Source organism: Hemitrygon akajei, chromosome 2 (assembly GCF_048418815.1).
Source record: "Hemitrygon akajei chromosome 2, sHemAka1.3, whole genome shotgun sequence".
Classification (NCBI taxonomy): Eukaryota; Metazoa; Chordata; class Chondrichthyes; order Myliobatiformes; family Dasyatidae; genus Hemitrygon; species Hemitrygon akajei.
In genome coordinates, this window is record NC_133125.1 from 72,524,351 (window position 1) to 72,547,477 (window position 23,127).

Here is a 23,127-nt window from a genome sequence, read left to right on the forward strand (position 1 = left end):
ATAGATAGATAGATAGATACTTTATTCATCCCCATGGGGAAATTCAACTTTTTTCCAATGTCCCATACACTTGTTGTAGCAAAACTAATTACATACAATACTTAACTCAGTAAAAAAAAAATAAAAAAAATATGATATACATCTAAATCACTATCTCAAAAAGCATTAATAATAGCTTTTAAAAAGTTCTTAAGTCCTGGCGGTAGAATTGTAAAGCCTAATGGCATTGGGGAGTATTGACCTCTTCATCCTGTCTGAGGAGCATTGCATCGATAGTAACCTATCGCTGAAACTGCTTCTCTGTCTCTGGATGGTGCTATGTAGAGGATGTTCAGAGTTATCCATAATTGACCGTAGCCTACTCAGCGCCCTTCGCTCAGCTACCGATGTTAAACTCTCCAGTACTTTGCCCACGACAGAGCCCGCCTTCCTTACCAGCTTATTAAGACGTGAGGCGTCCCTCTTCTTAATGCTTCCTCCCCAACACGCCACCACAAAGAAGAGGGCGCTCTCCACAACTGACCTATAGAACATCTTCAGCATCTCACTACAGACATTGAATGACGCCAACCTTCTTAGGAAGTACAGTCGACTCTGTGCCTTCCTGCACAAGGCATCTGTGTTGGCAGTCCAGTCTAGCTTCTCGTCTAACTGTACTCCCAGATACTTGTAGGTCTTAACCTGCTCCACACATTCTCCATTAATGATCACTGGCTCCATATGAGGCCTAGATCTCCTAAAGTCCACCACCATCTCCTTGGTCTTGGTGATATTGAGACGCAGGTAGTTTGAGTTGCACCATATCACAAAGTCCTGTATCAGTTTCCTATACTCCTATAGAGGCTATACTTGATTTGGTATTGGGAAATGAACCTGGTCAAGTGTCAGATCTCTCAGAGGGAGAGCATTTTGGAGATAGTGATCACAATTCTATCTCCTTTACAATAGCTTTTGAGAGAGATAGGAACAGACAAATTAGAAAAATGTTTAACTGGAGTAAGGGGAATTATGAGGCTATCAGGCAGGAATTTGGAAGCTTAAATTAGAAATAGATGTTCTCAGGGAAAAGTACGGAAGAAATATTCAGGGGGTGTTTGTGTGGAATTCTGCATAGGTATGTTCCAATGAGACAGGGAAGTTATGGTAGGGTACAGGAACCGTGGTGTACAAAGGCTGTAATAAATTTAGTCAGGAACAAAAGAAAAGCTTACAAAAGGTTTAGAGATGTAGAAGACTATAAGGCTAATAGGAAGGAGCTTAAGAAGGAAATTAAGAAAGCCAGAAGGGGCCATGAGAAGGCCTTGGTGGGCAGGATTAAGGGAAACCCCAAGGCATGCTACAAGTATGTGAAGAGCAAGACGATAAGACGTGAAAAAATAGGACCTATCTAGTGGGAAAGTATGTATGGAACCGGAGGAAATAGCAGATGTACTTAATGAATGCTTTACTTCAGTATTCACTAAGGAAAAGGAACTTGGTGATTATAGTGATGACTTGCAGCAGACTGAAATGCTTGAGCATGTAGATATTAACAAAGAGGATGTGCTGGAGCTTTCGGAAAGCATCAAATTGGATAAGTCGCCGGGACCGGATGAGATGTACCCCAGGTTACTGTGGGAGGCAATGGAGGAGATTGCTGAGCCTCTGGCGATGATCTTTGCATCATCAGTGGGGATGGGAGAGGTTCCAAAGGATTGGAGGGTTGCGGATGTTGTTCCTTTATTCAAGCTAGAGATAGCCTAGGAAATTATAGACCAGCGAGTCTTACTTCAGTGGTTGGTAAGTTGATGGAGAAGATCCTGAGAGGCAGGATTTATGAACATTTGGAGAGGAATAATATGATTAGGAATAATCTGCATGGCTTTGTCAAGGGCAGGTCGTGTCTTATGAGCCTGATTGAATTTTTTGAGGATGTGACTAAACACATTGATGAAGGAAGGGCAGTAGATGTAGTGTATATGGATTTCAGCAAGGCATTTGATAAGGTACCCCATGTAAGGCTTATTGAGAAAGTGAGTAGGCATGGGATCCAAGGGGGCATTGCTTTGTGGATCCAGAACTGGCTTGCCCACAGAAGGCAAAGAGTGGTTACAGACAGGTCATATTCTGCATGGAGGTCGGTCACCAGTGGAGTGCCTCAGGGATCTGTTCTGGGACCCTTACTCTTCATAATTTTTATAAATGACCTGGATGAGAAAGTGGAGGGATGGGTTAGTAAGTTTGCTGATGACACAAAGGTTGGAGGTGTTTTGGATAGTGTGGAGGGCTGTCAGAGGTTACAGCGGGACATTGTAAGGATGCAAAACTGGTCTGAGAAGCGGCAGCTGGAGTACAACCCAGATAAGTGTGAAGTGGTTCATTTTGGTAGGTCAAGTATGATGGCAGAATGTAGTATTACTGGTAAGCCTCTTGGCAATGTGGAAGATCAGAGGGATCTTGGGGTCTGAGTCCATAGGACACTCAAAGGAGCTGCGCTGGTTGACTCTACAGTTAAGAAGGTGTACGGTGTAATGGCCTTCATCGATCATAGAATTGAATTTAGGCGCCGAGAGGTAATGTTGCAGCTATATAGGACCCTGGTCAGACCCCACTTGGAGAACTGTGCTCAGTTCTGGTCGCCTCATTACAGGAAGGATGTGGAAGCCACAGAAAGGGTGCAGAGGAGATTTACAAGGATGTTGCTTGGATTGGGGAGCATGCCTTATGAGAATAGGTTGAGTGAACTCGGTGTTTACTCCTTGGAGCAACGGAGGATGAGAGGTGACCCACCTAATGGGTTCTTTTTTTTCTCTCACTTTTTTCTTGCTTTAACCAAGTGCTTCTTTAATGATAATATTGTACCCGCCTCAACCAATTCTTGGGGCAACTCATTCTATACATTCATCACCATAGGCAAGATAAAGTTGGCATCAGTCCTTCTTAAGTCTTTTCAATCTCACCTTAGTTCAATACCACCAGTTTTGGACTCCATAGGGAAAAAATTTTACCATCCACTTTATAAGACCATAAGAAATAGGAGTAGAACTGGACTATTCAGCCATTGAGTCTGCTCTGCATTAAATCATGGGTGATTTATTTTCCCTCTCAACCCCATTCTCTTGCCTTCTCCCCATAACCTCAGACACCCTGGCTAATCAAGGTGCTATCAACCTCTGCTTTAAATATACCCAGCGTCTGTGGCACTGAATTCCACAAATTCACCACCCTCGTGCAAAAGTAATTGATTCTCATCTCTATTCTAAAGGGAAAGCCTTCTATTATGGGGCTGTGCCCTCAGGGCCCAGACACTCTGACCATTTGAAACATTTCCATACCAATTCTATTCAGCCCATTTAATATTAGGTAAGTTTCAATGAGATCTCCTCTAACGCTTATGAACTTTAGTGAGTGCAGGCCCAAGGCTATCAAATACTGCTCTCTTGTTAACCCTTTCATTCCTGAGACCTCCTCTGGACCCTCTCCAATGCTAGCACATCCTTTCTTAGATGTGTGGCCCAAAACTGCTCATAATACTCCACATGTGGTCTGACCATTTCCTAATAAAGCCACAGTATTACATCCTTGCTTTTCTATTCTAACCCTCACAAAATCAATGCTAACATAACATTAATCTTCCTTATTATCAACTCAACCTGAAAGATAAACTTCAAGGAATACTGCACTAGGACTCCCAAGTCCTTTGAACCTCCAGTATCCGAATTATTTCCCTATTTAGAAAATAGTCTACAGCATGATAAAGGATCTGGTGCTTTCTCAGCGTATGTGACGAATAAACTCTTCTCGGGCTTCCAGCTGGGTACAGGCATCGATTTTAACCAACATTTAGAACACAATCTCTGCCATCTACATCATGAAAATGGCAGAGTTTGTCATCGAAATGTCGGTTAAAATTGATAGCTGTATCCAACTGGAAGCCTGAGAAGAGTTTATTATACACCATTATTCCTTCTCGCAAAGTGTATGACTATAGAGTTCCCTACACTGTAGGAAACTAGAGTGATTAGTAGGACACTGAGTAGTGTAGTAGAACAGAGGGACCTGGGAAACTACTATTAATTTGCCTAGTCTCATCGACCTGCTGATGGACAATAACCCTCCACATCCTTCACATCCATCATCTAAATTTCTCTTAGAAGTTGAAATCGAACTCACATCCACCACTTCCGCTGGGAATTTGTTTCACACTCTCAGCACTGTCTGAGTGAAGATGTTTTCCCTCATGTTCCCCTTAAACATTTCAAGTTTCATCCTTAACCTGTGATCTCATTCTAACTCGGTGGAAAAAGCCTGCTTGCATTTACCCTACCAATGCTCTTCATCATTTTATATTCCTTTATCAAATCTCCCCTCATTCTCCTATGCTCCAGGGAATGAAGACTGAACCTATTCAAACTTTCCCTAAAACTCAGGTCCTCAAGTCCCAGCAACATCATTGTATGTACTCTGTACTCTTTCAATCTTATTGATATTTTTTCTGTAAGTATGTGACCAGAACTGCACACAGTACCTGGGCCCGGCTAAAAACCTGAGAAGAATCTATTAGTCTACACCATTATTCTTCATCCCAAAGTGCATGACTAGGCCTCACTAATGTCTTATAACTTCAAAACAACATCCCAACTCCTGTACCCAATACTTTGACTTCTGATGGCCAATGTGCTAGAAGATTTCTTTATGACCTTATCTACCTGGGACACCACTTCCAAGGAACTATGGATCTTCATTCCCAGATCTCTCCGTTCTTCTACACTCCTCAGCGCCCTACTAATCACCATGTCCTACTCTGGTTTGTCCTATCAAAGTGCAACACCCTCACTCTTGTCTATATTAAATTCCATCTACCATTTTTTCAGCTGGTCCAGATCCCACTGCAAGTTTTGATAGCTGACCTCACTGTCTACTACACCCCCAAACTTAGTGTCATCCACAAATGTGTTGATTCAGTTGACCACATTATTATTCAGATCGTCAATATAGGTGACAAACAACAGAGGACTCAGCACTGATCCCTGCAATACACCACTAGTCATAGGCCTCCAGTCAGAGAGGCAACCATGGCTGGTTTCTTCTGTGAAGCTAATGTCTAATTCAATTTACTACCTCATCTTGATGCCAACTACTGCACCATCTTGACCAACTTCCCATGCGGGATCTTCTTAAAGGCCTTACTAATATCCATGTAGACAACATCCACTACCTTGCCATCATCATCTTTCTTGGTAACTTTTTCAAAAAGTTCTTCGACACAATCTACGATGCACAAAGCCATATTGACTAGCCTGAATCAAACCCTGTCTATCCAAATATTTATATATCTAATCCCTTGGAATACCTTCCAATTACTTACCCACATAAGTAAAACTCACTGACTTCAAACTCACTGGCCTGTAACTTCCCATCTTATTCTTAGAGCCTTTCTTAAACAACAGAAAATTAGCTATCTTCCAATCCTTCGGCACCTCACCCATGGCTAAGAACATTCTAAGTATTTCTGTAAGAGCCCCAGCAATTTCTGCAATGACCTCCCACAAGGTTGAAGGGAACACCTTGTCAGGCCCTGGCCATTTGTGTCAAGACAGCAAATATGTCTGCAATGTGCATTATGTCTGTCATGTATATTATGTTGTAATGAGTATTATGTCTGAAATTGTATTACATTTGTAGTCTGTATTATGTCTGTAATCTGCATTATGTCTGTCATGTGTATTATGCTGTAATGTGTATTATGTCTGAAACTGTATTACATTTGTAGTCTGTAGTATGTCTGTAATCTGTATTATGTCTGTAATGTGTATTATGTCTGTATTATGTATTATGTCTGTATTATGTGTTATGTCTGTAGTATGTCTGTAGACCTTGACCTTACTGCTGTCCCTATTTCTCACTTCTTTGTCCATTTTCCTAAACAGTCCAAGTCCTTCTACGGAATTATCTACCACTATCATCATTTCAAACATTCTATCAGGTTCAAAGTTCAAAGTACATTTATTAATGAAGTATGTATGCAGTATTCAGCCCTGAGATTTGTCCTCCCACAGACAACCACGAAACAAAGAAACTCCATGGAACCCATTCAAAGAAAACATCAAACACCAAAAGTGCAAAAAAGAACAAATCGTGCAGAAAACAAAAACTAAGTGAAAAACACATAAATATAAAACATCAGACCACAGCGTCCTTCAAACAGTCTAGCAGTGTTCAGATCAGTTCAGTTGAGCGCTGTGTTGTTCACTGACTGCAGGCCACAAAACCGGTCTGCCCCAATCAAAATCACACAAATTAGCAATAAAGAAAGGGACTAACCACAAACCAGATACACACATACTGTAACACAAACTTATAGATTGTCCCATTATCTTCCTTTCCAATGAATAAAGGAGTATCCTAGCAAACCTATCCCTGTAACTCCGGCTCTCTAGTCCTGGAAAGATCCTTGTAATTTATTTCTGCACACTTTCCAGTTTATTCATAACTTCCTTATAACGGCTAGCCAAAAGTGTACATAGTACTCCTCGTGCAGCCTTACCAACAACTTGTACTACTGCAACATAACGCTCCAATTGCTACACCCAGTGGCAGTCTTATTAAGTTCAGTTGTGTACCTAATAAATCAGCTACAGGAGTCGAACTCAGTGTGCTGTGTGTTATCCATTTCAAGGTTTGACATTCAGGAATAACCCTTCCACACACCACTGCTGTAATGCACGGTTGTTTGAATTATTGCCATCCTCCTGTCGGCTTGAACCAGTCTGGCCATTTTCCTTTAACCTCTCTCATTAACAAGATGTTTTTGCCTGTAGAATTGCATTTTTTTTTTGTTTTTGACACCATTTTCTGTAAACTCTAGAGATTGTTATGTGTGAAAATTCCAGGAGAATTCCAGTTTCCGGGATATTCAGTCTGCCCATCTGGCTAACAATCATTATCTTTGATCATATTTATTCCCCATTCCAATATTTGATCTGAGCAAAAACCAAACCTCTAGACCATGTGTGCCTGCTTTTCTGCATTGAGTCTGGTACACAAGAACTTGTTGAAGGCTTTGCTAAATTCTAAATAGAGAATATATGCTGTTACCTCTTCAAAAAGCTTCAAAAAGTTCATCAAGCATAACTTCCCATACACATCACCATGCTGATTCTTCTTCATCAGGCTCTGTCTATCCAAATATTGATAGATCCTTTTCTCCAGAATTTCCTCCAGTAACCTCCCCACTAGGGATGTCAGGCTGACTGGCCTGTAGTTCCCTGGCTTGTCCTTGTTATCCTTCCAGTCTTCATGAACTCTCCTCTATTAGATTCTTTCTTCTCCAGTCCTTGACTCTTCCCACCGACCTAGCTTCACCTACCGCCTTGCGGCTAGCCTCTTTCCCCTCCCATCACCTTTTTATTTTGGTATCTTCCCACTTCCTTCCCAGTGCTGAAGTAGGTTCTCAGCCCAAAAGATTGATTGATTACTCTTTTCCATAGATGCTCCTGACCTGCTGAGTCCCTCCAGAATTTGGTGTGTGTTATAGTGAAGAGTAACCCCCTCAACAAAAGGTATACCACTTTGGTTACTGTTGGTGGGGGGGTGGGAGAACCTAGCAGAGGAAAGTCACAGCAGTCAGGTCTCTGGCACTGAGACTGACTGCGAATCAGAAGGGAAGGGTGGGGGAAGATGAACTGTGGTGACAGAGGATTCATTAGTTAGGGGATTCTGTGGGGCGATAATGAGATTCCCAGATGATATGTTGCCACCTGGGTTCCAAGGTCCAGGACATCTCAAATTGAGTCCTCAGCATTCTTAAGTACCAGGGTGAGCATCCAGAAGTCAAGGTCCATGTAGGTACCAATGACAGAGGTAGGAAGAGTGACAAGTTTCTGCAAAGTGAGGTCAGGGAGTTAGGTGTAAATTAAAGGACAGGACCTCCAGGGTTGTGATCTCAGGATTGGTACCAGTACCACGTGCTAGTGAGGCCAGAATTAGAAAGATTATACAGTTTAACACAGGATTGGTGCAGGAGGCGGTGGGGGGGGGGGGGGTCTTTAGATTTTTGGATTGTTGAGCCCTCTTCCAGGGAAGGTGAGAGAGAGTACAGTTTTTTCAGTTAAATAAAGAGTAAAAGGGAGGTGAGAGTTGATATTGGACCACTGGAAAATGATGCTGATGAAGTAGTAATGGGGTACAAAGAAATGGCAGATGAACTTAATGAATACTTTACATCTGTCTTCACTGTGGATGACACTACCAGTGTGCCAGAGGTCTGTGAGTGTCAGGGAGAAGGAATGAGTGCCATTGCTATTACAAAGAAAAAAGTGCTAGGTAAACTCAAAGATCTTAAGGTGGATAAGTCACCTGGGCCAGATGGACTGTATCCCAGAGTCCTGACAAGATTGCTGAAGAAATAACCGATCCATTAGTGATGATCTTTCAAGAATCACTTGATTCTGTCATGGTCCCAGAGGACTGGGCAATTGAAAATGTCACTCTACTCTTTAAGAATGGAGGAAAGCCAAAAAAAGGGAAATTATAGGCCAGTTAGCTTAACCTCAGTGTTGCAGTCTATTATTAAGGATAAGGTTTCAGGGCACTTGGAGATAAGTCAAAGTCAGCATGGTTTCTACAAAGGGAAATCTTGCCTGACAAATCTGTTAGAGTTCTTTGAGGAAGTAGCCAGCAGGTGGACAAATGAGAGGCAGTGGATGTCATTTACTTGGATTTTCAAAGCCATTTGATAAGTTGCCACACATGAGAGTGCTTAACAAGTTAAAATCAATTACAACGAGTAGGAATAAAGGGGACTTTTACTGGTTGTCTGCCAGTGACTAGTGGTGTTCCTCAGGGGTCAGCATGGGAACGCTACTTTTCATACTGTATTTCAATGAGTTAGATAATGGAATTGATGGCTTTGTGGCAAAGTTTGCAGATGAAACAAAGATTGGTGGAGGGGTAGGTAGTGCTGAGGAAGCAATGCAATTGCAGCAGGACTTAGACAAATTGGAAGAATGGGCAAAAAACTGGCAGATGGAATACAGTGTTGGGAAAAGTATGATCATGTATTTTGGTAAAAGACAATAGTGCAAACTATTATCTAAATGGAGAGGAAGGTTCAAACATCAGAAGTGCAGAGGGACTTGGGAGTCCTCATGTAAGACTCATGTTAATTTACAGGTTGAGTATGTGGTAAAGAAGGCAAATGCAATGTTGACATTTATTTCAAGAGGAACAGAATATAAAAGCAAAGAGATAATACTGAGGCTTTATAAGACAGTACTCAGACCGCACTTGGAGTATTGTCAACAGTTTTTGGGTTCCGTATTTCAGAAAGGATGAGTTGTCATTGGAGAGAGTCTAGAGGAGATTCACAGGGATGATTCTGGGAATGAAGGGGTTAACATACGAGGAGCATTTGGCAGCTTTGGGTCTAGACTCACTGATAATTAGAAAAATGTGGAGAGATCTCATTGAAACCTACCGAATATTGAAAGGTCTAGATAGGGTGGATGTGGGGAGGATGTTTCCTCTCGTGGGTGTATCCTGAACTAGAGGGCACAGCCTCAAAATTGAGGGGAGACCTTTTAGAACAGAGGTAAGGAGGATTTTGTTTTTGACCAGAGAGTAGTTAATCTGTGGAATGCTTTGCCACAGACTGGTGGAGGGCAAGTCTGTGGGCATATTTAAGGTTGAGCTTCCAGTAGAAGTGGTAGAGGGAGGTTCAGTATTGTCATTTAAAGCAAAATTGGATAGGTATATGGACAGGAAAGGAATGGAGGGTTATGGGCTAAGTGTGGGTCAGTGGGATTAGGTGAGAGTAAGCGTTCAGCACGGACTAGAAGAGCCGAGTTGGCCTGTTTCCGTGCTGTAATTGTTATATAGTTGTATGGAAGTTATTCCTTTCCTGATTGGTCAGGGCATCAAAGGATATGGTAAGAAGGCAGGTGTATAGGGTTGAGTGGGATCCGGGATCAGCCATGATGGAATGGCGCAGCAGACTCGATGAGCTGAATGGCCTAATTCTGCTTCTATGTCTTAAGGTCTTATGGACCTGTGCAAAAGGGATGGCTTGCATCTGGCCTGAAGGAGGTCTAATATTCTAGCAGGAAGGTTTGCTAGAGCTGCATGGGGCGGTGGTGGTGGTGGCGGGGGGGGGGAGGGGTGATTAAACTAGAGTTACAGGGGCTTGGGAATCAGAGTGCCAGAACAGATTATGGAGAGATCATGGAGAAAGATGTTGTTAAGGCCTCAGAGGAAGTCAGGAATCAAAAGGTTGAGCATGGAGTGATTAACGTTGAGCTGCGTATATTTCAATGCAAGAAGTATCATAAGAAAGCTGATGAGCTTGTGGCATGGATCAACACCTGGAATTATGATATTGTAGGCATTAGTGAGAATTGGATGCACAAGGGCAGGACTAGGAGCATAGTATTCTGGGGTTTTGTTGTCTAGATATGACAGACAAGAATGATTAAAGGGGGATGGGTGGCATTACTGGTCAGGGAAAATGTCACGGCAGTGCTAAGGGATTCTACAAAATTTTTTAGAGCAAAAGGATTGGAAGGAACAAAATTGGTCCTCTGGAGGATCAGAATGGTAATCTATGGGCAGAACCAGAGGTGATGGGGAAGATCTTAAATGATCTTTTTGCATTGTGTTTACTTGGAAGAGAGACACAGAGTCTATAGAAGTGAGACTAAGCAGCAGCGAGGTGATGGACCCTATAGAGATTACAGAGGAGAATGTGTTTGCTGCCTTGAGACAAATTAGGGGGGATAAATCCCAGGGCCTAACAAGGTGGGAGGTAAGTGCAGAACATGCAAGGGCCCTGGTAGAGATATTTAAATAATCCTTAGTGACAGGAGGGGCACCAGAGAATTGGAGCTTAGCTAACGTTGTTCTGCTCTTTAAGCAAGGCTCTAAAAATAAACCAGGAAATTATAGGCCAGTGAGCCTGACATCAGTAGTGGGAAAGTTATTGGAAGGTATTCTAAAGGACCAAATATATTTGGACAGACAAGGATTGATGAGGGATAGTCAGCGTGACTTTGTGTATGGTAGGTCATGTCTAACCAAACCAATCTTAGAGTTTTTCAAGGAAGTTACCAGGAAAGTTGTTGAAGGCAAGACCATGTTGTCTTCACAGACAATAGCAAGGTCCCTGACAAGGTCCCAAATAGTCAAGAAGGTTCAGTTGCTTGGCGTTCAGGATGAGATAGTAAAATGTATTAGACATTGGCTTTGTGGGAGAAGCCAGAGAGTGGCCGTAGAGGGTTGACAGCCTGACTGAAGACCGCTGGAATGCCATAGGTATCGGTGTTGGATCCACTGTTGTTTATCATCTATGTTAATGATTCGAATGATAATGTGACTAATTAGATCAGCAAGTTTGCAGATGACACAAAGATCTGGGGTAGTGGACAGCAAGGAAGACTATCATGGCTTGCAGAGGGATCTGGATCAGCTGGAAAAATGGCTGAAAATTGGCAGATGGAATTTAATGCAGACAGGTGCAAGGTGTTGTACTTTGGTAGGACCAAGCAAGGTAGGTTCTACACAGCGAACGGTAGGGCTCTGAGGAGCATGGTAGAACAAAGGGATCTGGGAATACAGGTCCATAATTCATTGAAAGTGATGTCACAGTAGACAGGGTCGTAAAGAAAGCTTTTGGCACTCTGGCCTTCATAAATCAAAGTATTGAGTACAGAATATGGGATGTTGTTAAAATTGTATAAGACATTGGTGAGGCCTAATATGAGTATTGTGTGCAGTTTTGGTCAGCTGATCACAGGGTAAATAAGGTTGAAAGAGTACAGAAAAAGTTTACAGGGACGTTGCCAGGCTGGAGGACCTAAGTTATAAGGAAAGGTGTAATAGGTTAGGACTTTATTCCTTAAACCATAAAAGACTGAGGGGAGATTTGACAGTGGTATACAAAATTATGAGCAGTATAGATAGGGTAAATGTAAGCAGACTTTTTCTACTAAGGTTCAGTGGGACTGTGACTAGAGGTCATGGGTTAAGGGTGAAAGGTAAAATTTTTATGGGGAACATGAAGGGGAACTTCCTCACTCAGAGAGTCATCAGAGTGTGGAACGAGCTGCCAACACAAGTGCTGCACGCGAGCTCAATTTCAATGTTTAAGAGAAGTCTGGATAGGCACATGGATGGTAGGGGTATAGAGGGCTATGGTCCAGGGGTAGCTGAGACTAGGTAGGTTAAATTGTTCGTCACGACTAGATGGGCCAAAGGCCAGTTTCTGTTCTGTACTTTTCCATGACACTAAGCACCAAAGATGTTTTATAAATATCTGAAGAACTAAAGAATAATTAAGAGTAGCTTCTACTAGAGTTCAGAAATATAACTGAGTCTAGAGACACAAGATGTGGGTATAGTACTTTATGAATGCCTTCCATCTGTCTTCAAAAGAAGGAAACAATGAAGTAAAGGAGAAATATGAAATTAACCAAACTCATGAAAAGGAGGAAAATAGACACATTTGAAAAAAGTTAAGTTGTCAGGCCCATGTGAAACAGATGCATGATATAATATCAATAACCTTTCCTTTTTTAAAAGATTAGGATATTTAGTTATAGATCAATTAGCCTAAACTCAATGTTAGGCAAATTACTGGAAACATTCTGAGAGTTAGTTTCAATGTGTGCACGTTCATTGTGAGTCACAACATCCTTGTGTGTGTATGTGTTTGTGATGTCGTAACTTGAGTGTTTCAATAGTCCTTCTTCAAAGAGACAGAGAAGTTGGGGACTATCATCATGGATATGCTAACGAATACAAACAAATTATCAGTTTCTATGAAATCACAACAATAATGATTGCATGCAAATTGAGAAGGGAAGTATATTTATTGTCTTCCTCACAGATTTCACTCAGGGCTTCCTACATGGCCGACCAGGGTATAAAGTGAAATCTTTAAAATCTAAAGGAAAGTGGCAAGTTGGGTTAATTTTTGTTGTAATATATTTAGATCTAGAGTTTTTAACAATGGGTTGCCAATGGGTGGTTTGTGTATTTTATCAGAGGATGGAAAAGGTTGGATTCACATCTACAGTGCCTTTTGCCTCATCAGCCACCTTGGCTGTCAATGCTTACCACCTACTTGCAGTTCTCCATTCAGTTACTTTTACTTATTTTTTAAAATTCTTGCTTACTTATCTTCGAATATTTAGATCTGTGCACTTGTAATGCTGCTGTGACACTGTAATTTCCTTTGGGATCAATAAAGTATCTATCTATCCAATCTTACAGCCTGGTGGGAAGTATGTTCTTTCCACAATGGTGGGTGGGTGAATGCAGAGGTGGAGAAGCCAGCAGCTGAAGAAGGAAAGAATGAGAGAGCTTTTTCTGTGTCATGCCAATGACTTCTGACAGATACCCTACCCATTTTAGCCTGCTGATCATGCTCAGCTTGGTATTACCTCTGGAAACTAGAAGTGCACACCTGGCAACTTCTGATGGTTCAGGACATGGGCAAAAAAGCACCATATGTCCTGAAAAAACATCCCCTGCGAGGAAGGTCGACTGTTTTAAAGATCACATCACATCTGCAGTATCAAAGAGCCCCCTTGAAGGGTTGGTTTCTCTTCATACGCAGGGCAATGGCATTGAGAGTCCACACAAGAATTCTTATTAAGGGTGAGAGTCAAGCAGAGGTTGTTACCTGTAAATGTTGTAACTTGTTCGGATTTTGATTCCTCCTTTAATAAAGTTAATCATATTTTCATCCTGGAAGAAATCACAGGGTTAGAGAGAAAAATAGATCTCCTTCTTTTAAACATTGGAGCAACATCAAGGGCCTAATGCCCACCTGCAGCACGTGGAAGATGAAATCCAGCTCATAAATCCCATCCTTCCCTGATTTAAAGTAATAATTCGGAATGCACAAAGAAGCCTATAAAAAGTTTCATCAACTCTAAGAAAGCCTCTGCTCCACAGATAATCACCAATCTTTCCTTTTGTATTCAAAGAACACGTGGTAAAAATGTAACTTTAGGAAAATGTTAAAATATACCAATATTAAAGATTAGCTGAGAAACAGCACTCACTGTTATAGTCCACTACTTCCTGATTCTTGTATTTACACACAGGAACAGGCCCTGAGGCCCAACATGTTCAAAGTACATTTATTATTAATGTATACATTAAACAATTTTGAGATTCATCTGCTTACAGGCAGCCACAAAACAAGAAACTGAGTAGAACTCATTTAAGACTGACAAACACCCAAAGAGCAGAGAGCCAAACAAATTGTGCAAACAATAGCAGTAGGCAAATAGCATTTAGAACGAAAGTGAGTCCTCAGACATGAAGCCCAGAGCAGTCGAAGCAGACCCACAGCTTCAGCCTCAGTTCAACACATAGGCACAATGTTGTGGAGCCCACAGGCATGAAGCCCGGAGCGGCTGGAGTAGGCCCACAGCCTCAGTCTCAGTGTATCCCAGAGCTGAGTAAACACCGCAGAGCAGCAAGCAGAACTGGCCAACTGGCCAACTTTTACCTCTAGTCCTGATATTCAATCCATCCAGCCCGGCAGTTAATTAGTCCAAGCATTGCTCTAAGACCCAGGCCCTGCTGCATCAATGTGCTCTGGGCCTGCACCCCACTACCATGTTTTGGCCGATCGGCCTAACACTTAGATCTATCCAACCTGACTCTTGGTTTAAGCGGACAAGCCCCGAATCTCCTGCGCTCTGATTTTTCTCCGCTCCATTCACCTCGACTTCGTCTTGGATACCACTTGACCTTGCTCTGACTTTGTCTTGAACATGCCTTGACCTCGACTTCGACTTACATCTACACCCTCAACTTCGCTCGCCTCCTCATTGTTTGTGGTGATGGCTCCCCATAATTTTTTACAGAAGAAGTGTTATTGATAAAGTCTTTTGTTGCATTTCTTGCGTTGAGAACTACCAGTAGGCTGTCACTCGCCCTAAGGACCGCCACCTTAAACCAGAAGTGCCAACTATGATACCACACTAAACTGCTTACATCTGCTTGCACATACTCCTTTTCCACTGACAGGTAAAGGGGCAAAGGCACGTTACTGGTGCCTTAAAATCAGTCGCTTCAGCAGATAGGGCTCGTCATCTGCGATTGGCAGCTCATCTAGGAGAAGGAAAACTCAGATCTCAAAACCTCCACTGCCTTGTGGCTATATCCACGCAAGGAAACATCTGAAGCTGGAGTCCCTAAGGCATGTTGGGTCTTATGTTGAGTTCAAAGCTGACTGGCAATTCTGTGGCACAGCAATACATTCCTTTGCAGTCATCAGCTGCGGCGGGTGGGGGGGGGGGAGGAGAGCCCGATACAAGAGCGACAGCTTCCTCCCCATGTCATACTGCACTGGCTTGCATACTGGCTCAAATGAGTCACAACATCTATGGGAGACCTGATCAATGACTTTTTATAGTCATTTTTATGTATTGTACTGTACTGCTGCCTTAAAACAACAAATTTCATGACATATCTCAGCAATAAAAAACCTGATTCTGATTCTAAAAATATCTTTAAGGTCTCCCCTCAGCCTCACATGGTCTGAGGAGAACAACGCGAGTTTGTCAAACCTGTCCTTTTAGCTCATACCCTCGAAACCAGGCAGCATCCTAGTAAACTTCCTCTGCAGCTTTTTCCACAATTCCAAAAAATAGAACAGCACACAATACTCCATGTGTGGTCTGACCAAAGTTTAATACAGCTGGAGTAAGACTTTTATACTCAATATGCCTGCCAATGAAAGCAACTGTTCTAATTGCCTTCTTTACCGTCCCGTCCACTTGCATAGCCACTTTCAATGAAATGTGGACCTGGACCCCAAGATCCCTCTATATCTACAGAGCCTACCATTGTCTGTATACTTGCTCCTTCATTTGAGTCCCAAGGTGCAATATCTCACATTTGTTCTCATTAAATTACATTTGGCACTTATTTGCCCATTATCCTGTTGTATTCTTTTACATTGTCCTCAACTCCACCAACACTGATATCATCTGCAAAATTGCTAATCTATCTGTCTACACTTATATCCAAATCACTGGTAATATCACAGATAACAGAAATCCCAGCACAGATTAAACATAGAAACATAGAAAACATACAGCACAATACAGGCCCTTCAGCCCACAAAGTTGTGCCAAAAATGTCCCTACCTTAGAAATTACTAGGCTTACCTATAGCCTCTATTTTACTAAGCTCCATGTACCTATCTAAAAGTCTCTTAAAAGACCCTATCGTATCTGCCTCCACCACCGTTGCTGGCAGCCCATTCCACACACTCACCACTCTCTGAGTAAAAAACTTACCCCTGACATCTGCTCTGTACCTACTCACCAACACCTTAAAACTGTGTTCTCTTGTCGCAACAATTTCAGCCCTGGGAAAAAGCCTCTGATGATCCACACAATCAATGCCTCTCATCATCTTGTACACCTCTATCAGGTCACCTCTCATCCTCCATTGCTCCAAGGAGAAAAGGCTGAGTTCACTCAACTATTCTCATAAGGCATGCTCCCCAAACCAGGCAACATTCTTGTAAATATCCTCTGCACCCTTTCTATGGCTTCCACATCCTTCCTGTAGTGAAGCAACCAGAACTGAGCACAGTACTCCAAGTGGGGTCTGACCAGAGTCCTATATAGCTGCAACATTACCTCTCGGCTCCTAAATTCAGTTCCACGATTGATGAAGACCAATATACCATACACCTTCTTAACCACAGAGTCAACCTGCGCAGCTGCTTTGAGTGTCCTGTGGACATGGACCCCAGGATCCCTCTGATCCTCCACTCTGCCAAGAGTTTTACCATTAATACTACATTCTGCCATCATATTTGACCTACCAAAACAAACCACTTCATACTGGTCTGGGTTGAAATCCATCTGCCACTTCTCAGCCCAGTTGTGCATCCTGTCAATGTCCCGCTGTAACCTCTAACAGCCTCCATACTATCCACAACAACTCCAACCTTTGTGTCATTAGCAAACTTACGAACCCATCCCTCCACTTCCTCATCCAGGTCATTTATAAAAATCACAAAGAGTAAGGGTTTCAGAACAGATCCCTGAGGCACCCCACTGGTGACCGACCTCCGTACAGAATATGACCTGTCTACAACCATTCTTTGCCTTCTGTGGGCAAGCCTGGATCCACAAAGCATTGTCCCCTTGGATCCCATGCGTCCTTACTTTCTCAATAAGCGTTGCATGGGGTACCTTATCAAATGCCTTGCTGAGATCCATATACACTACATCTACTGCTCTACCTCCATCAATGTGCTTAGTCACATCCTCAAAAAATTCAATCAGGCTCGTAAGGCACGACCTGCCCTTGACAAAGCCAAGCTGACTACTCCTAATCATGTTATACCTCTCCAAATGTTCATAAATCAAGTCATCAAGTCACTTTTTATTGTCATTTCGACCATAACTGCCGGTACAGTACACAGTAAAAATGAGACCGCGTTTTTCAGGACCATGGTGCTACATGAAACAATACAAAAACTACACTGAACTACGTAAAACAACACAAAAAACTACACTAGACTACAGACCTACCTGGGACTGCATAAAGTGCACAAGAACAGTGCAGGCATTACAATAAATAATAAAGAAGACAATAGGCACAGTAGAGGGCAGTAATTTGGTGTCAGTCCAGACTCTGGGTATTGAGGAGTCTGATGGTTCGGGGGAAGAAACTGTTACAAAGTCTGGTTATGAGAGCTCGAATGCTTCAGTGCCTTTTCCCAGAGGCAGGAGGGAGAAGAGTTTGTATGAGGGGTGCATGGGGTCCTTCATAATGCTGTTTGCTTTGCGGATGCAGCGTGTGGTGTAAATGTCTGTAATGACGGGAAGAGAGACCCTGATGATCTTCTCAACTGACTTCACTATCTGCTGCAGGGTCTTGCGATCTGAGATGGTCAATTTCCAAACCAGGCAGTGATGCAGTTGCTCAGGATGCTCTCAATACAACCTCTGTAAAATGTGATGAGGATGGGGGGGTGAGAGATGGACTTTCCTCAGTGTTTGCAGAAAGTAGAGACACTGCTGGGCTTTCTCTGCTATGGAGCTGGTGTTGAGAGACCAGGTGAGATTCTCCGCCAGGTGAACACAAAGAAATTTGGTGCTCTTAATGATCTCTACCAAGGAGCCGTCGATGTTCAGCGGATGTTCAGCCGCTGCACCCCCTTTCTGTAAGCTGACTCGTCGTTCTTGCTAACGAGACCCACCACGGTCGTGTCATCGGCAAACTTGATTATATGGTTTGAGCTGTGTGTTGCAGCACAGTCATGGGTCAGCAGAGTGAACAGCAGTGGACTGAGCACACAGCCCTGGGGGGCCCCCATGCTCAGTGCGATGGTGTTGGAGATGCTGCCTCCGATCTGGACTAACTGAGGTCTCCCAGACAGGAAGTCTAGGATCCAGTTACAGAAGGAGGTGTTCAGGCCCAGTCGGCTCAGCATTTCAATCAGTTTCTGAGGAATAATTGTGTTGAATGCTGAAGTCTATGAACAGCATTCAAATGTATGTGTCTCTTTTGTCCATATATCCTGCCTCTCAGGATCTTCTCCATCAACTTACCAACCACTGAGGTAAGACTCACCGGTCTATAATTTTCTGGGCTATCTCTACTCCCTTTCTTGAATAAATGAACAACATCCGCAACCCTCCAATCCTTCAGAATCTCTCCCATCCCCATTGATGATGCAAAGATCATCACCAGAGGGTCAGCAATCTCCTCCATTGCCTCCCACAGTAGCCTGGGGTACATCTCATCCGGTCCTGGCGACTTATCCAACTTGATTCTTTCCAAAAACTCCAGCACATCCTCTTTCTTAATATCTACATACTCAAGCTTTTCAGTCTGCTGCAAGTCATTACTAAAATCACCAAGATCCTTTTCCATAGTGAATACTGAAGTAAAGTATTCAGTAAGTACCTCTGCTATTTCCTCCGGTTCCATACACACTTTCCCACTGTCACACTTGATTGGTCCTATTCTTTCATGTCTTACCCTCTTGCTCTTCACATACTTGTAGAATACCTTGGGGTTTTCTTTAATCCTGCCCACCAAGGCCTTCTCATGGCCCCTTCTGGCTCTCCAAATTTCCTTCTTAAGCTCCTTCCTGTTAGCCTATAATCTTCTAGATCTCTAATATTACCGAGCTCTCTGAATCTTTTGTAAGCTTTTCTTTTCTTCTTGACTAGATTTATTACAGCCTTTGTACACCACGATTCCTGTACCCTACCATAACACCCCTGTCTTACTGGAATATACCTATACAGAACTCCACACAAATATCCCCTGAATATTTGCCACATTTCTTCCATACTTTTCCCTGAGAACATCTGTTTCCAATTTAAGCCTCCAATTTCCTGCCTAATAGCCTCATAATTTCCCTTATTCCAATTAAACGCTTTTCTAACTTGTCTGTTCCTATCTCTCTCCAATGCTATTGTAAAGGAGACAGAATTATGGTCATTATCTCCAAAGTGCTCTCCCACTGAGTGATCTGACTCCTGACCAGGTTCATTTCCCAATACCAAATCAAGTACAGCCTCTCCTCTTGTAGTCTTATCTACATATTCTGTCAGGAAACCTTCCTGAACACATATCTAACAGATTCCACCCCATCTAAACCCCTTGCTCTAGGGAGATGCCAATCAATAATTGGGAAATTAAAATCTCTATCATGACAAATCTGTTATTATTACACCTTTCCCTATCTGCTCCTTGATATCCCTCCTACTATTGGGCGGCCTATAAAAAACACCCTGTAAAGTTATTGACCTCTTCCTGTTTCTAACCTCCACCCACAGAGACTCCATAGACAATCCCTCCTGCACCTTTGCTGCAGCCGTGACACTATCTCTGATCAACAGTGCCACGCCCCCACCTCTTTTGCCTCCCTCCCTGTCCTTTCTGAAACATCTAACACCCGACACTTCAAGTAACCCTTCCTGTTCCTGAGCCATCCAGTCTCTGTAATAGCCACATCACATCTCCAAGTACTGATCCACGCTCTAAGCCCATCTGCTTTGTTCACAACACTCCTTGCGTTAAAATCGACACATCTCAAACCTTCGGACTGAGTGTGTCCCTTCTCTATCATCTGCCTATCCTCCCTCTTGCACTGTCTACAAGCTTTCTCTATTTGTGAGCCAACCTCCTCTTCCCCAATCTCTTCAGTTCAGTTCCCACCCCTCAACAATTCTAGTTAAAACTCTCCCCAGTAGCCTTAGCAAACCTCCCTACTAGGACGTTGATTCCCCTGGGATTCAAGTGCAACCCGTCCATTTTGTACAGGTCACACCTGCCCCAGAGAGGTCCCAATGATCCAGAAATCTGAATCCCTGCCCCCTGCTCCAATCTCTCAGCCACGCATTTATCCTCCACTTCATTCTGTTCCTATTCTCACTGTCGCGTGGCACAGGCAGTAATCCCGAGGTTACTACCTTTGCAGTCCTGATTCTCAGCTTCCTTCTAACTCCCTGTAGTCTGTTTTCAGGACCTCTTCCCTTTTCCTACCTATGTCATTGGTACCAATATGTACCACGACCTCTGGCTGTTCTCCCTCCCACCGCAGGATATCTTGGACGCGATCAGAAACATCCCGGACCCTGGCACCTGGGAGGCAAACTACCATCCGAGTTTCTTTCCTGCGTCCACAGAATCACCTGTCTTACCCCCTAACTATAGAGTCCCCTATCACTAGTGGCTTCCTCTTCCCTTCCCTACACTTCTGAGTCACAGGGCCGGACTCTGTGACAGAGGCACGGCCAATGTTGCTTCCCCTAGGTAGGCTGTACCCCCAACAGTACACTTTACCACCTATCCATTTGTGTTAACCCTCCCAGGAAGCTGTAGACTTGCACCACACTTACTTTATTGGATTTAAACCATAAGATACAGGAGCAGAATTAGGCCATTTTGCCTATCGAGTCTGTTCCACCATTCGATCATGGCTGATCCTTTCTCCCCCTCCTCAATCTCACTCCCCGGCCTTCTCCCCTTAACCTTTGATGCCATGTCCATCAAGAGCCAATCAATCTCTGCCTTAAATACACCCAAAGTCCTAGTCTCCACAAATTCACCACCCTCTGGCTACAAAAAATACTCCACATCTCTGTTTTAAATGGATGCCCCTCTATCCCGAGGCTGTGCCCTCTTGTCCTAGACTCCCACAACTTGGGGAAACATCCTTTCCATATCTACCCTGTCTAGGCCTTTCAACATTCCAAAGATTTCAATGAGATCCCCCTCATCCTGCTAAATACCAGCGAGTACAGACCCAGAGCTATCAAACATTCCTTGTATAACCCTTTCCAATGCCAGCACATCTTTTCTTTGATGAGGAGCCCAAAACTGTTCACAATACTCAAGGTGAGGCCTCACTGGTGCCTCATCATCACATCCCTGCTCTTGTATTGTAGAACTCTTGAAATGAATGTTGACATTTCATTTGCCTTCCTCACCACTGAATCTACCTGCAAATTAACCTTTAGGGTGTTCTGCACAAAGACTCCCAAATCCCTTTGCATCTCAAAATTCTTGGATTAAATGCTGTTTGCCATTCACCCATGCTCATTCCAATAGATCTATAGCTTGCAGGATTCTTTGACAACCTTCCTCACTATCCACAACTCTACCAGCTTTCCTGTCACCGGAAAACTTGATAATCAAACAACCTCCATTTTCATCCATATCATTTGATATTTATTCCAAACCACAGAAGTCCCAGCACTGATTCTCGTGGAACATCACATGTCACAAATGTCCAACCAGAAAAGTAACTCTCTACCACTGTGCTCTGTCTTCTATAACCAGGCCAACTTGCGATCCAATTTACCAACTCACCATGGATCCATAGATTTAATCTACTGCATCAATGTACCACAAGGATTCATGTGAAAAAAATCACATTTATGGATGTCTGTAGAAAAATGACAGGGGGATTGTTTAAAGGAGAGGACTTGTCAGGGATGGTGCTGGAGGCTAAAAGATTAGGGGTATTTAAGAGCCTCTTGGACAGGCACATGGATGAAAGAAAAATAGAGGGTTATAGGGTAGTGTGGATATAGTACTTTTTTTTAAGGAATATATGGGTCGGCACAACATTGAGGGCTGAAGGGCCTGTACTGTGCTGCAGTATTCTAGTGTCTTCTAGTGTCTAGTGTCTAAATCACAAGAATAGCTCACCTCCCCCTCCCTGCTGTGATATTGTATCAAACTACCTCAGCTAATGACATCTAAACCCTTCTCCCTGAACATGGTTCATACCCTTCCATTCTCTGCGTATTCACGTGCCTAAGAGCCTCTTAAATGCCTCCATTGTATTTGCCTCCACCTGCACCATAGGCAACTGACACCCATCACTGTAAATGTGTCAACATCTTTAAAAACTCTCCCTCTCCTCCCCCTACAGACACCCATCACTGTCAATGGGCAAATATCTTTAAACACTCTCCCTCTCATCTCCTTACAAACACCCATCACTGTCAATGTGCAAATATCTTTAAACACTCTCCCTCTCATCTCCATACAAACACCCATCACCGTCAATCTGCAAACCTCTCTTTTAAACACTCTCCCTTTCATCTCCCTACAGACACCCATCACCGTCAATGTGCAAATTTCTCCTTTAAACACTCTCCCTCTCATCTCCTTACAAACACCCATCACTGTTAATGTGCAAACATCTTTAAACACTCTCCCTCTCATCGCCCTTTAGCAGTAGGCATTTTGAGCCTGGGTGATAGATATCAACTCTATCTGCTCTTGCCTCAGTCTCCACTACTCCAAAGAAATAATCCAATTTGTCCAACTTCCTCTTCAGGAACACACCCTCTATACAATCAGTATCTCCCAGAAGAAGAGACCCAAGCATCTACTGGAGTAAGGACCCAACCAGCTCGAGTACTTGTTGCTGACGCCCAAGCCCTGTTCATCAAAGACAGTTGGGCCTGAGGCCTGAAATCTGACTCAACATGAGGCCCAATATCCAAGGCCTGATAGGGCAAGAAGCTAGAGGCCCAACTCAACCCACAAAGGCAGTAGAAGCCAAGGTCTGACATGACAGAAGACCCAACCCTTAGAGCCAGCAGTTCATCAGATGAGTAACAAGAGGGCTAGGCTTCA

The 23,127-nt window shown here is 43.2% G+C and overlaps 1 protein-coding gene across 4 annotated transcripts in view; it reads right to left on the reverse strand.

The window, feature by feature from the left end:
• ttc39b (tetratricopeptide repeat domain 39B) overlaps nucleotides 1-23,127 on the reverse strand; it is a 288,093-nt gene that overhangs the window by 149,549 nt on the left and 115,417 nt on the right. For all 4 annotated transcript variants that reach the window (XM_073024732.1, XM_073024722.1, XM_073024741.1 and 1 more), the window contains one exon: nucleotides 13,658-13,722. In XM_073024732.1, coding sequence (XP_072880833.1) covers nucleotides 13,658-13,722 — 65 coding nt within the window. The remainder of the gene's footprint in view (nucleotides 1-13,657; nucleotides 13,723-23,127) is intronic.